This window comes from Stigmatopora nigra, chromosome 9 (genome assembly GCF_051989575.1).
Source record: "Stigmatopora nigra isolate UIUO_SnigA chromosome 9, RoL_Snig_1.1, whole genome shotgun sequence".
NCBI classification, from domain to species: Eukaryota; Metazoa; Chordata; class Actinopteri; order Syngnathiformes; family Syngnathidae; genus Stigmatopora; species Stigmatopora nigra.
In genome coordinates, this window is record NC_135516.1 from 10,029,104 (window position 1) to 10,043,557 (window position 14,454).

A 14,454-nucleotide genomic window follows, 5' to 3' on the forward strand; every position below is an offset into this window, starting at 1 on the left:
AAGTCGGCTAAAAAAAAAGAGACAAGAAACATGTTGTCATTTTTACAGTAAAAAAATGAAACCAAAAACCAAAGACTTTATTTAAGAAGCATAAAAAATAAAACTCTTGATACATTTCTCATAACTTTCAAACCAGCTCAAATTATACCGTGATACAATTTGTCCCAGTTGTCAGTTAAAAGGTCCATAAACTTTCAAATAAAATATATTTCAATTTTAAAAATTTCTTCAATAATTTTCTCATTTTGTTATAAATTGCTTATATGTAGTGCACAGAAAATAAGGATTTTTTTCTTCTTTTTTTTCTTTTTTTAAATGAAAAAAGGAAAATAAAAATAAATCTTAATAAACAGTCACATTATTGTCTGGGATATTTTAAGTAAGCAAATCAATTGTAAAAATAAAATGTGTAAAAATGTCTTTTTTTTGTTGTTGTTGTAAATCTTAAAAATGAGCTAATGACATGCAGATGGTTAACTTACAAATGATGATACGAGTTTTCAAAAAGACGTCCGTGATTGTTCCGATATTTACACTCGCGAGTTCTTCTGCTGACAGTTTGGACATTTTGGTTCAGCGTACAAAAAGAGAATTAAAGCCCAAAATAAAATAAAGTTAAAATAAAAAAATTAAAAATTAGGTGGCAGGGGGTAAGCAGGGAGGCGGGCACCCTGCCCTCCCCCTTTTTGCTGGCCAGGCTCCTCTTTGCATCCCCCCCTTTTAAATTGGAAAAAAGAAAGGTCAGAGGTCAGGCTAGCAGGCCTCACCAAACCCTGTTTTTAAACCTTTAAGCGAGAAAATGGGGGAAGGGGTACACGTCGGGGGTTAAAAAAATAAAAATCAGCAGTCAATCTGAAAAAAGTTGTACCTTGTTTTGTTTGTTTGTGTCTTTTTTTTTTAACGAAAGTACTGTACATTGCGCCAAACATTCTCATCGGCCCACCGGAAGTTTAAATAAACCGTTTTCGAGGGGGGAGACGCGCTTCCGGTTAAGAAGTGAAGCCAAACATTCTGTAGTATGCTGGGATTGGAACACGACGCGTTTGTTGTGTGCATTTGTGAGTGTGTACTTGTGTGTACTTGTGTGTGTGTGTGTGTGTGGAAGCCCTGGATGATCGCCAATAGCTGCCATAAAGGTTAGGCTCCACACTTTCCTTATGCGAGCCTGACAAAAAACAACAAGAAAAAGAAACAAAAAGACATCAGAGGAAGCCCTTGGAGAACCGACTTTGTCATGGCTTCTTTGCGTCTGGATCACATTCGGCGTACAAACCGACGCTAGAAAAACAGAGGCAGTTACTGCAAAAAAATAAAAATAAAAAATCTAAATCATTGGCGGGAAGACTTGAATGAAAATGGTAAGATTGTGTTTAGTTTGGACAGCAGGCAAGAAAATACTTGGATTTTTCTCATTGTGTGGCAGGAATTCTGCTCAAAACACATTCAGAGGCGACGTGAAAAGCCGCTAAAAAAAACACTAAAAAGGAGCCGATGGAAATGTAACAGACAGGATGTGGGCGGATCGGGAGGGCGCGCGTGTGTGGGGGAGGGTGCGCGTGCATCGGAGCCCGCCCGCCGTGGGGGAGGTGAGTGAGCCGGTCGGCGCACAAAGAAGCCACCGTCTTCACCGACGAGAAAGCCACACAATGAAAGGGGGTGCGACGTTAGGGCTGGGCCTGGGGTGGGGGGGCTCTCGCTATTCGGAAACACGGAGCCCGGGGGATTGTCGGTAGGCGCTCGAGGGGCGACGTGACGGTGGGGCTGCCGTCGTCAAAATATCGTGGGAATTGAATACAGAGTAGAAAAGTGCGGGCCTCGCCCGACCTGGAAAAATATCTGGCAGTTTAGAAAAGGAACGCGTGAGGGAAGCCAGGGTTGCAAAATCAAGGCCTGAAGAGAGTTAAGACACTAGTTTGCCCAGCAAATAATTCTATAGCCTTATTCTTACTGTGGTTCTTCTCATTATTATTATTATTATTTGGGACTCGGCATCCGTGCTTAGAAATGCTGCGTTGATATTATTATTTTGGTGGTCCACGGTGTGTTCAGGGGTGCCCTAGGAAAGCTGCCATCCACGGCGACAGACTCCTCTGGATAAATGGGGCTGGGTCGAAGTTGGTCAAATGAGCACTGAAGAAGGATCACTTTGCAGATATTGCTATTGTTCTAACAGCTTCCTCCTTTGTCCTGAAATGAACTTAGCGGCTAGCATCGCTGGCCATCGTCGCCGCCAGCAGAGGGATCGATCACGTACCTGGCTGACGTGTACCGTTACGGTAGCATGAGCACTCAAGTCTCTGTCCCTCCCGGTCAAAAACTGACACGGGCAAGTCTGTCGTCGTCAATGGCAGTTAAGAGAAGATGCGTATGCACTGCGTGGCGGGCGTGTGGCACACGGGGCAGTCGGGCTCGGCCGACTGGCAGATCTGCCCGGCGCAATCCATGCAGAAGAGGTTATGGCCGCAGGGCACCAGGGCGGCGGTCACTTCGCTCTCGAAGCACACGAAGCAGTCCCTGTTGACGGCGGCGCCGGGCGGGAGGCCGCCCGCCGCGCTCTTCAGCCGGCCCAGCATCCCAGAGCCCATACCTGCGCCGCCTTCCGAGTCGGTGGGCGAGCCGCCGGGCAGCGAGGAGGCCGAGCTGGAGGAGTAGCCGGTGGAGGAGCCCCCCGAACTGGAGCTGGAGCCCCCGGAGAAGGAGGAGGATCCGCCGCCGCCACCACCGCTTCCCCCGCCGCCAGACTGCAGCCAAGAGAGTGCGCTCAAGGGGTCGCTCTGAGCGCGACGGGCCAGCGGGTGGTCCAGGGGGCCGGCGTCCTGCGCCAGTGTGGGGGACAGGCGTGGTGTCACGGCACCGCCACTCAGGCCGCTGCTGTTGCGCCGCAGGGGCGGTTGAGGCGGGCCGCCCGTCTTGTTGCCGAAAGGGGCCCAGATGTTAGGGGCGCTGAATTCATAGGCCAGTTCGTCCGAGGACGTCAGGGGGGCCGAGTCGCCCCCGAAGGTGAAGCCGGCACCGCCCGAACCCGTGCTGAAGGGGCTGGTAGGGCTGGCCCCTTCGTTCCCTCCTTTGCGGCCGTAGCCCTCGTTGCCGGTGCTGCCGTTGTGCGAGTGGTAGGAGGACATCTTGCGGTGGACCGACACAGGGATGGTGGTGGGCGGCGGCGATGGCGGCGGGGGCGGAGGCGCCGAATGGTGGTGGGTGGCCCTGGACCACAGGGACGCCCCCAGGCCGGCCCCCAAGGCGCCCAGGCCCTCCAGGCTGACGTCAGTACCGTTGGTGTGGAAGTCGTTGTCACCTTGGAGGTCCACGAAGGTCCCCGTCCTCAGGGTGATGTGGGTCTCAATCTCCTCCCTGGCACGGTCCACGTTTTCGGGCATGCCCGTCACCTCGAAGACGGGGTCCTTCTCTCGACTAGGGGTCACGATGTAAGTGTGGGTCTGCTGCTGGATGCGCTTGATGGTGGCTCCTTTGGGACCCACCACCAGTCCCACCACTCTGTAGGGCACTCGCACCTGTGGCACAAAGGAACCCGTGTCATTTAACCGCCGTGGATGACCAATCCAAGAGGCCACGCCCATTCCAATTTTTTAAAGCCGGCCGCACGTTAGCAACGAGCACACAACCACTTAAGTGCCACTGCCAAAATGAAATGCTCTTAAAACAACAACAACATTTTGTTTACTTAATTTAAAAAAAAATCTATATTTTAATTTTAAAATGAAAGTTGGAGATCAGGCTATTTACATTAAATTGAACAATTTGGACAGTCAAAATAAGTTGGCCTGGTGAGTCATATTCAATTTTAGGCTGAAAGTCAAAATCTGTCATTTTTTATCCAAAGCTTAAGTCAAGACTCAATTTTATAAATACAAGCGCTGAAATTAAAATACAATTAAACAATCTCATCTTACTGTAGTAGTGGCCCGCTAAAATGCACTCAAGAGGCAAAAAACGTACTAAATAACATTCCACTTTTACGCAAAGGAAATAAAGTAAGGGCAGCAGAGCAGTACCTGAATGGTCGTTTGTCCAGGGAGGTGCGGCGGTCCAGGAAGCGAGCCCCCTCCTCCCCCACTGCCACCACTTCCTCCTCCCCCAGAGCCCCCCGCTTTGCAACGGGACGCCCGGATCATGGAGAAATGCTCGGCGGCGGAGACGATCTCCCGTTTGGCCATTTCCACGTCCTCCCTGCGTCCCGTCACGATGAATACGGGCTCTTCGCCGCGGACGGGGGTCTTGATGTAAGTGTTGGTTTTGGCGCGCAATGCTTTGATCTTACAACCTGAAAAATAACGAGGGAGAAAGAGGAAACATTAGATCAGTTTAACTATTAAAAAAAATAAGCACAAAACAAAGAGTAATGCATCCCTGCAGATGTAGAAATGGCCACAAGGGGGAGAATACAAATGAACAGTGGCGACTTTCCTAGAATACAATGAACTGACTGACTCCTTTTCAGGGAGTTGAAGAGCCATTTATTCATTCTAGCCACGCAAAACCAACATAATTTTTAAAAAATAACTATGAGTGTCATTATAAAGAGGAATTGTATTACATTGCAAAACAATACAAAAAGATAAATGCCTTGACACCTCTCTAAATTCTAGTATTTTTCAGAATTGTGGAAAAATGGGTCAAGTGAAAAGCTGACTAAATTTTGGCCCCGAAAAAAAGGATTTTGTAAAATGTTGTTAGGTTACTCGTAGGTCAAAGCACTGTTGTAACACATACTGTACTATTATCATATTAGCCACACAAGTACAGACCTCAGCACCATTTTCATTTTCTGGATTGCTATGGCCAATGTGGGTCATGGAGCATGAGACTATTAAAAGAAAACTGTCCTAACTGTGCGAAGCATTGAAATAATGGCAAAGCCACTCAACTAGGCCCAAGAGAACCAATTTATGAGCGGCAGAAGAAAAAAAAAGGTAGAGGCACATTCATTTTACACTACTTAAATGGTGGTGGTTTAAGTGGGGGGAAGAAAATAGCTTCTTTTTAAGACAGATCAAGGTCACGTCATTTAGGGAAGATGTAAATTTGAAGTCTGTGCATAAAATGTTTTAACTCATTGGATTCCTTGGAATATAGCAATTGCCCAAACATGTGGCTCTTATCCCTCACTTGTGTCCATCTTCAGCCGGAGGTAAAACAAATCATTTGTACAGAGGTGATTTCTGATACATTTTGGATCATTTTCGGTTGATCTTGAGGGACTTTCCGGGATGCTTCTTGTTTGTCGGTTCCTGGTGATTTTTTTTCGAGCATTTCCAGATGACTTCCTGTTGTGTTAGGGGTATTTTAAGTTTCCTTATTAACCCATTGGGTGCCATCGAAGGCGCCGTTTTGACGGCAAGAGGCGAATGAACAAATGTGATGGCAGATTGGAAATTGGAACGTGTAATATTGAACGCACGCGAAAGCATTTAATTTGGTACGTATATGGCTACAAAATGCTAGGACCAGACCCGAACCACTAGTGGATCGCTTGCGCCCCGGGGTCCGCACGTTTGACACCCCCGGTTGAAAGCTTGTTATTGAACATACTGCATGCCTACTTTTATGTATACACACAATCTAAATCGACGGGATACTTCATCAAGACATTGGAGCATGATATAACAAGATATGTTTTGTTTTAATCTTTAAAAACCGGTGGTTGTGTAAGTAAAGCAGCGCAAATAGGAGGGCGTCACTGTAGTTAATGTAAAGCAAGCATCGCTCATTGTGCCCGTATTGGTGCACTGTGCCTTTAAACGATGACGCGTCCCGCGGACGACCAATAGGAGGCGCGAACTGTGATGTCATTGTGGGAAGCTGAAAGCATGGCTTTTTCAAACAAAGAGAACAATGCTGGAAACGCTACCGCGGCCGCGACATGCTAGGCGGCGGCGGAAAATAAGCGCCAGCCGTTACGGAGGCGGTGCGATGGGGACAAAGACGGGGCCAAATAATGATACAAATGCGGGGCTAGCGCGGCGAGACGAGGCGTCGGCGCACGGACGGAGCCAGCCGCAAGCAGCCTTTTGGGTGCAGGGCGTAACACCGCCCAGTCCCGTGTTTGCGACTGTCTGCTCCGCTTCGGCACCCCAAAAAAGCGCGCATTGACGTAATAACAAGCGCCTTTACGCACACGTCCGTGTAAACGCCGACTTGGGCTTTACATGCGAGCCACCTTTCTCGGTTTGTGATGCGTTCAAAGGGCGTTTAGCGCCATTTCCTTTGTTTGGTGCAGGCAGGCTGCGAGCAAGACATGTCCAGCCAGACGGCTTTGTCTGACCTCGTCGCACCCCTCCCCCGCCTCCTTCGGTAGCGCTACCTGTCAAACTATTGCGCGAAAACAAGGGCAAAAAGACCACCCTTACACGACGAGCAAACGTGACAATCGAACCCCGACTACCGCCGCGTTGTGGCGTGTTTACAATCGGAACCGAAGCCAGCTAAAGTTATCCGCAAGCGAGCACCCAAACAAAGAAGCGCAGACCCCCGCCCCCCAAGCCCTCCCTTCGACAAAACATGCCCCCCGGATAGCTTACCTTGTCTCCCCACGATCTCCGCCACATGCTCGGAGCTCGGCACCGGCACACACTCGGTCATGTTGACGCTTCTCTTTCGGTTGCAGAGGACGGAGGAGCTTTGTTCCCCGTGGAGCATGGGGTGCGAGCCGCCCGCCATGTGGTAGCCGCCCGAGCCGTAGTACTCCGGGGATGGCGAGCAGGACGTCGGCGAGTCCCGGGACATCTGGAGGTCCACGTAGCCCTCCGAGGCGGGGGCCTGAGTCCCGTCCAGGGTGTCGGCTCCGCCACAGTCCACCTTTTCCAGCGCCATGAGTGACAGCTGGTCCAGGGCGAAGCGGAGCACCTCCTGGTGGTCCTCGTCCCGGGACTCCTGATCCGTTTCTCGGGCCAGACCGACCCCATTGTGCTGGCTGCTGATCACCACGTCGTGGTCCATTATGTCCGGGTGGAATAAAGGGCTAGGCATAGTCTCTCCGTGGATCTCACATCAGATGACGGATGCGTGCTTTTCGGGAGTGAGCTTGCCCCACTTCTGTGGAGAAAAAGAAAGAAAAAAAAAAAAGAGTCGAAAAACAAAATCAACTAGGAATGAATAAATAATAACAGCGAGGGGAGATGAGACGTTTCGGGGTGTGCTGGTGTCAGCTTTTGGGGAGCCTCGCTTTGTCTTGATGTGACTGACACCTCCGAGCATCCAGCTTTGAAGGGATAAAAGAAAAGAGTGCTCCCTTGAAACCACACGGAAAAAAAACGTTTTCTCCCTCCCACTCACCCACGCGTGTACAACAACGCGATACGCGTCGCGAATTGATTCAACAGTCTAACCCCCCCAAAAAAGCAAACAAACAAACAAAAAGGCGACGAAAAGTGTCACTAGTGCTGTTGTTAGCTCCCGGCTAGCCTGTTAGCATGCTAGCTCGTCCACACTCAGTCACGTTGCCGACCCCTTTGTTTGGGAGCTAAGCTAGCTCCACTGTGGAACTCCTTGCAAAAACACACACTGATACAAACATAGTTACAGAAACATTGGCCAATGTCCCCAAAGCGTCCCAACTTACTTTATCCTGACTTTGTCGACTCGTTGTCCCCCACTTGGCCGCCGCCTTGTTCCTTCAGGAACAGATGAGAAAGTAAGCCGGGAAGAAGAAGAGGAGGAAGAAGAAGGAGGGAGGAGGAGCAGCCTTCTTCTTTAGAGCTAACACGTTAGCCACCTAGCACGCTAAAACTAGGGTGGGGGGCGTTAAAAGACACTTATACAAAAGAAAACACGTTAAAAGGACGCCGATTACTGTCTCTGCGTGAGAGTCTCTTCATGGTCGGGCAACAAAAAAAAAACGCCAAGCCACGCTGTTGTTTGGTCGGTGGTCCAAAGAAAAGAAAAAAATAAACAAAGTGGGCTGGATTTGGGAGCTCCGTGACCCCGTTCGCTCTCTCCGGCGTAGCCCGCTCTAGTGGCTCCTCGCCGCCGCCTTTGTCTCGCCAAGAGTACGCCGCTCGCTCGCTTACTCGCTCGCTCGCTCCGACGGCACTGACGTCACCCGCGACACAACAATGGGTTCAAAGGCCACATGCGGCGATGGGGAGCAGAGCATCCACCAAAGCCACGGTCGCTGTCATTACCATTGTCTCCAAATCACGCACTCACACGGTGCGCTTCGCCTCCCTTATTTTCTTCGTTTTTAAACACGAAAGCGTTATTGTTATATCGTTCAAAGGCGGTTGTTGGAATATTAGGAGCGCCTCACGGAAAAGCCCACTGGAACAGAAACCTAATATTAAATGATCACGGCAAGGTCTTTTCTCAAGTGAGCTCTTTGTCTTTACTAATTGAATCACAATTTAGAGCACTAATAGAACTGTAGTAAAAATAAAAGCTTCACTTTGAATGAGGATACACCAAAGGCCAGAGGAAAAGTGATAATAGAATCATCTAGACATATTAAGACTTAGAAAGCTAAAATTAACAATTTCTTGCAAGAGTTATGATTTAAGTCCACTTCTATGACGATACTTTCTGCATGTAATCATTGGTTAGAACTGTACATGACCCAAGAAAAGAAAAATGGAGACCCTAACCATTAAGGAAAATTCTACAACATCCAAAAGATGCATTTATTTACCAATATTGACTGGTGTACAGTAGTTAAAGTATCATCAGTGTTCCTAACATGGTGACTTGGCGTTAAAAAACATGACCTAAAGGTATCGTAAACAAAAGACATTTGAAAAGCATCAAACTACAGAGTCCCCCTTAGAAATAATGTAAAACCGAGAGGAAGACATAGAAAACAGCATGCAGGAATTGCGCAATCTAATCTTTGCTGTTTAGCATAAATATCAGGGTGACAGTGAGGACAAAACAAAGAATGAAGTGTTCTTCACGCAATTGCAAACACATTTACAAAGATCATCCATCGCTTATTGAGCAGCCGTAACAAAGACGACGACGCTGACAACCGTCCGACACGTTTGCTAAAAAACGAGTGGCTGAAACTAAGAGCACCTTTTGAGTTGTTGACTGGAAAACAAACAACTAAATCCAACTTGACCGTTTGAGTTTGACAACCGAGCACTTGAAAGTTTGGAATTCAAAGTAAGGACAATACGGGAAAATCCCCAGGATACTTGATGAGGAGAACAAGAAAAATCAGTCAGCAATGCTGGATTCATCACAGCCATTTTGTGTATATATACCTTGGCTATAACTCCTCCTTTTCCACACTCTCACCCCCCTTCTTCTCCTCCTCCTTCTCCTCTTTCTCCTCCTCCTTCTTCTCCTCCTCCTCCCCTCCCTCCTCCTCTTTCTCTTTCCCTTTCTTCTCCTCTTCTCCTACCGTGCTGGGCGCCGGATCCACAGCGACGTCCTCGACGTGAGCCAACATATCCGCCATGAGGGCCTCCTCCAGCCTTCTCCTCACACTCTGCACGAGGTCCTCCTGCTTCCTGTAGGACACAAACCACGGTTTGTTTCATGGTTATAAATCAATAAAAATGTTAACAAAAACCAACAGAACAGTCTAAAATACATTTGTTTTTATTTGATAGTTGTTTTTTTTCAGACTCACCTGATATCGTCGTCAGTCACCACAAAGGCCTTGCAGAGCGGCTGCGTGGTGTTCAGCCACACTCCCGGGTTTTTCTCCACGGCGGCCGTCAGCTGACCGGTGACGGGCGCGGGGCTCGTGTGGAGGGCGCTGGCGATGGCGGACAGCAACGTTTTGTCGGAACTCGCCGGACCTACGCCTGAGGAGCGGGAGAAAAGTCGCCGCTAGAAGTTAACGTCTGGCCGAGAAAAAACAGAATTCTACTACTGTTTTTTTTGAACTGCGTCTGTCACCTTGTAGGCCTTTGGGAAGATCCATGGTTTTCACCAGCTCGTCTGCAATGTCAAAGGCACTTAAGCCACTCAGTTTCCGCTCCCAGAACAACTGTGATTGAAATTGCAAATGTGTCACTTCTTGAGAGGGGGGAAAAAAACACTCCATTTACAGGTGCGGTGGATACACACGCAGACATTAGTGAAAGAAATGGGAAAGACAAATGATGGCAACCAGCCCTCCGATTGAAAATGGATTGGAGGTCTTAGCACCATCAAAGGCATTAAAGTATGAGCATTTACATTTCAAATATCTTGCTGAAGATCTGCATTAACCTTTCAGATGCAAACAGCTAAATTTTGTAAAGCTCCACAGCAACAACGCTATGATCCACATGTTAGAGATGTGTATACGTACTGCATCAAAAATATCTCCTAATGGAAATGTGCAGTAAGATAGCATTATTACCTCAATGATATAAAAACAAATGACTAAAAGAAGTGATGGCTCACCTGTTTTGGTTGTTCCACAGCTCTCTGTGGGTCTGTTTTCACCTTGTTGTTAGGATGATTTGTTACTTTGGTCACTGGCTGCTTGAAGATAGAGGCCGTCTGTCGGACTGGTAGTGTTGTGTTCAGGTCTGGCTTGCCCTTTTCAAAGAAGACAAAAACATGGCAGACATTTAAAAGATGGCCAATGTGGTGACTGAAAAAAATACAATCTGCTCAGAGATGAACTGTTTCTGCATTGAATGTTGCTGAAACATTGATGACTTAAACTGGAGGTCAGTTTGCTGTGGAATCTTGACCTTACACTTTAAATGACCCAGTTTGTGGAGGAAAAAAAAGAAAAATACCATGATGTGGAAATGACAGAAACATTTAGGACTATTTTAGACCATTGTAACCTCAAATAAGTGAAAACAAAATAATTGTATGTACACCATCAAAGAGATGTGATGAACAGCAACACTATACACTGGTGAGAAATATCTGTACAGTGTTACCATGGTAATTTATGAGCCAGGCCATTTAAAAATGAAAAAAAAAATCATCCTACCGCTCATAACAGCTACAGCAATTGTGACAACATGAGCCCAGTTGGCCGGCTCAATGTCGAAACAGCCTAATTAAATTCTTCCCTGTTGTAAAACAATAACCGCCGTGAATGTAATACATTATAGAGGTCTTTTTATAGCCACAGTATACTTTTTAATGGAAAAAAAACATTCAGGATGCTTTTCAATAAAATAACTGAAGACTGGTTTGTAGAAAATTAAGCCGCTACAGTAATGACTTTTTTTTAACAGTGTCTGATTGTAAGTAACTAAAATTAATGTATTCGTTTCCGATGAGTATGATAGACATGCAATTCATTTCAACTAGTTTCGATTGTAGTCTATTGGTGAAAAAAAAGTCAATTTGCAGACGAGGAATGAAAAAAAAGACGTGCTTGGGTGTTCTTCTATTCTTTGAGGACGACAGTGAAGTACATCTGGAAGTGTGTTTACTCTCACCCTGATTTGATGGTTGACATCAAGATGCTTGTGCCCACTTCGTTGAACTTTAGAGAGAACTAAATGCGCAGAACGAGACTGGCTGGCTTCCTCCGTGTGAAAGTTGTTGGATGGACCACGCAACGTCTGCGGCTTACCGAGGATACGCCTGACTGGTACACTGGAGAGGAAACACAGGTAAAAAGACTGATGACTGATTTCATGGTTTAATTCTCAAATAAACCAATGCTACGAATTCCTTTCTTTAGGTCTTTCTGAATGTTATTAGAGATGTTGTAATGGAATGCACTTTTATGGAGTTGAATTGGAATTTCTATAATGTACATTTTTAAACACATTGTAGCAGTCAGACTTTCTACCAGTAGTTTCAGAGTTGTTTTTAAAAAAAACTTTACCCAATTTTTACATTTTTATTTAAAAATCTGTGCATCTCGAATTGCAATCATGGTTCACTGAAATGACAAGTGTAGAGAGACGTCAATCAAAACACGTCCACGCCCACTTAATATTCAAACGTCGCAATGGATGCTGATGCGTGCATCTTGACTCGAGTAGAAAAAAAACATGTTGCCAGGACAAAAGTATCATGTTACGAATGATTAATACACAATGTTTTTGTGTACATGTATTTACAAAGTTATTTTAGGCCAGTCCAAACCGGAAGTTATTTGTTGTAATTAAAACGCATACTCAATAATGAGACGGCGCAAACCACACGAAGCTAGTCAGTGGCTTCTACGACAGTTGTGCGCCGAGCTATTATTTCTCCGCCTTTTCTGAAGTACAAGTGATTATAAAAACATTCAAATGAAACTTGGCTGTTGTTTTATGCAAGGAATCGACGTCGCGTCAGTCAAGCGTGTGTAAACAATGAAACTTGGCTAGCTAATCAAGCTAGCGGCTATCGTAGACCACCCCGGAGAACTGTACGACAGAAAACAATGAGCCAAGTAACCTTATAATTCGTAGCCCAGCAACAACAAATGAACTACCCGACCCAATAAATTTAGTCGCAATCAACACGAGTTGGGAAAACTCATCCATGTGTTAGCTTTGCAAGACGCGTGTGCGTGCACGAGACTTCATTTCCTTTCCAACAAAGTTTCATTGTAAAAAGTCTCCCCAGCGTCAAAACGGCAAACTCTTACCTTTTCCGTTCCATGCTCCCAAGCGTCCCCGTTCGGCGTGGGATCGAAGGCGGCTTTGAAATGGTAGCAATTGTCAAGTGGAGCTTAAGATCTCGCTGTCATGAATTTGCACCGTGAGATTTGTTTATCGATCATCATTCCTCGGTCGGGACCTTTACAAGAGAAGATCACTCCGCCCCACGCGTCACCTCCCCGCATTGTACTGTAATCCATCCGCGGCATCGCTTGAACTAGTGCGGAGGTGACGATGAGAATCGGGAGGGCAGTGGTTTTCAAACTAGGGCGCAGGCACTACTCGGGGTCCACCAGCAGGAGCTTGGGTGGTCATATGATAAAATGTCATTTTGTGTATAAAACAAAAGTAATTTTTCAAGGAAAGTGGGTATTTAACTTTTTTTAAATTGACATTTCATCACCTACTTACATTTAAAATGTATTGCACACAAAACATGGGGGGAAAATGTACCTTCAAATGTTTAAAAAGCAAACAATCCTGACTGCCTGGACACACCTCGATTAAAAAAAAAAAAAAGTAAAGTATTAATTACTTAAAAACATGACACAATTATGAGTTAACAAAAATGTAAATATTTAAAGACTAGAGCAGCAAGTGCATTTATTCAATTATAATAGTAAATCGTGAAAATCTATAATCAATAAAGCAATTTAAAGGCCTAAAATTATGATAGACATCTGGTATATATTTATTTTTTATCTCTTGTCAAACAGTTTAGCTTGAAGGGCAGCATAGAATGTGTGCGCACAGATTAATAAAATAAAGAGCTGAACTCAAAAGTACACAAGTGAAGGGGGAAAAAAGATTGTCCTCCATCTCATCTTCTAAGTTGAGGTGGAGCTGATGAACTCCAAGTTCATTACAGCGAATGGTGGTGGCTGTGGAGACTTTTTGGAGCAGCACCAAGAACAGTACTAGCTGTGATACTGGTTGCAGCAGTCCTGGTTCAAAATGTGTCTAGAAGCCATTCAACTGCCAAAGACAAAGAAAATTGATCATGGAATTACAAGCTTTTGTGCATCATCACAATATCACCAATAAAATTGGCAGGCGTCGAACATTTCCAGTGCTCACCTGACTGCTCCTAGTTATCCTTTTTGAACTTGCCGTTGATGTAAGGAACGTAGTCCAAAAAGACTCGCCAGTCTGTGAAATGGACCACAGCTACGCCGCCTACGGTACCCCATATAGCCAGCGTTGGGATCCTGGAAAGGATAACAATGTATACATGTTAAAATCTCAACAGTATAAATAAAAAAAAAAATAGAATGTAATAGGGAATAAATTAGGGAGAAGTATGGTCTGGAATGTAAATACTGTGTGTATGACTCAAATCTTATAGAAATCACATTTAACTAGATCCAAAATGTTGGCAGTGTTAGTAAGCGACGGCCATTTTTAAGCAGTGAACTTTTCTAGAGGGCTCTACTGTAATGAATAAGGTGGAGACATGGTTTGACATTTGAAAACTCTCTTACATGTATTAAAAGATAATCCAGTTGAAAAAATGTTGAAAGTGAGCCACATATATATATACCTTCCAATGATTATAACGTTAATTGAGCGTCACTGACACAAGATGACAGGAAACCAATCACCGCTTCGCCCAAAGCGCACGATGTGCATCTCGCTTTTAGTAAAATCTATCTATGCGTAACCTCACCAAGGCTGTAGCTAACCACTCGCTGTCCTTTTTTCCCGTAAAACGCCAACCTTACACACATCTATGCTATTTAAACAAAGTCAAATTTACATAAAGAGTCTTACCATGACTTAGCCATCGAAACATATTTTTGTCCAACCACTTTACTCAACATTTTCGGGGGACTTGTCGTGTCCTCTTCATACACAACCAAGAGCTTGCAGGGAGGAACTTCCGGTATGGTTTTCCTTTGCGCTTCAGTGAGGATCTGAAAATCAATGCTGCCGTCTAGCG

At 45.7% G+C, this 14,454-nt stretch overlaps 3 protein-coding genes across 3 annotated transcripts; all 3 read right to left on the reverse strand.

The window, feature by feature from the left end:
* Window positions 1–33: 33 nt before the first annotated feature.
* On the reverse strand, window positions 34–8,070 carry LOC144201345 (RNA-binding protein MEX3B). Its single transcript, XM_077723886.1, has 4 exons — window positions 7,580–8,070; window positions 6,540–7,053; window positions 4,014–4,282; window positions 34–3,512 (listed from the first exon to the last, which is right to left on the reverse strand). The coding sequence occupies exons 2-4, from the start codon at window positions 6,985–6,987 to the stop codon at window positions 2,352–2,354; spliced, it is 1,878 nt and encodes a 625-aa protein (XP_077580012.1). The 5' UTR covers window positions 6,988–7,053; window positions 7,580–8,070; the 3' UTR covers window positions 34–2,351.
* A 549-nt stretch (window positions 8,071–8,619) lies between these two features.
* LOC144201348 (methyl-CpG-binding domain protein 3-like) lies at window positions 8,620–12,744 on the reverse strand. Its single transcript, XM_077723896.1, has 6 exons — window positions 12,503–12,744; window positions 11,355–11,514; window positions 10,351–10,488; window positions 9,859–9,949; window positions 9,587–9,764; window positions 8,620–9,464 (listed from the first exon to the last, which is right to left on the reverse strand). The coding sequence occupies exons 1-6, from the start codon at window positions 12,514–12,516 to the stop codon at window positions 9,221–9,223; spliced, it is 825 nt and encodes a 274-aa protein (XP_077580022.1). The 5' UTR covers window positions 12,517–12,744; the 3' UTR covers window positions 8,620–9,220.
* Window positions 12,745–13,182: 438 nt separating this feature from the next.
* uqcr11 (ubiquinol-cytochrome c reductase, complex III subunit XI) lies at window positions 13,183–14,445 on the reverse strand. Its single transcript, XM_077723897.1, has 3 exons — window positions 14,286–14,445; window positions 13,593–13,723; window positions 13,183–13,490 (listed from the first exon to the last, which is right to left on the reverse strand). Exons 1-2 carry the CDS (start codon window positions 14,333–14,335, stop codon window positions 13,603–13,605), a joined length of 171 nt encoding a protein of 56 aa, XP_077580023.1. The 5' UTR covers window positions 14,336–14,445; the 3' UTR covers window positions 13,183–13,490; window positions 13,593–13,602.
* Between the last annotated feature and the right edge of the window lie 9 nt (window positions 14,446–14,454).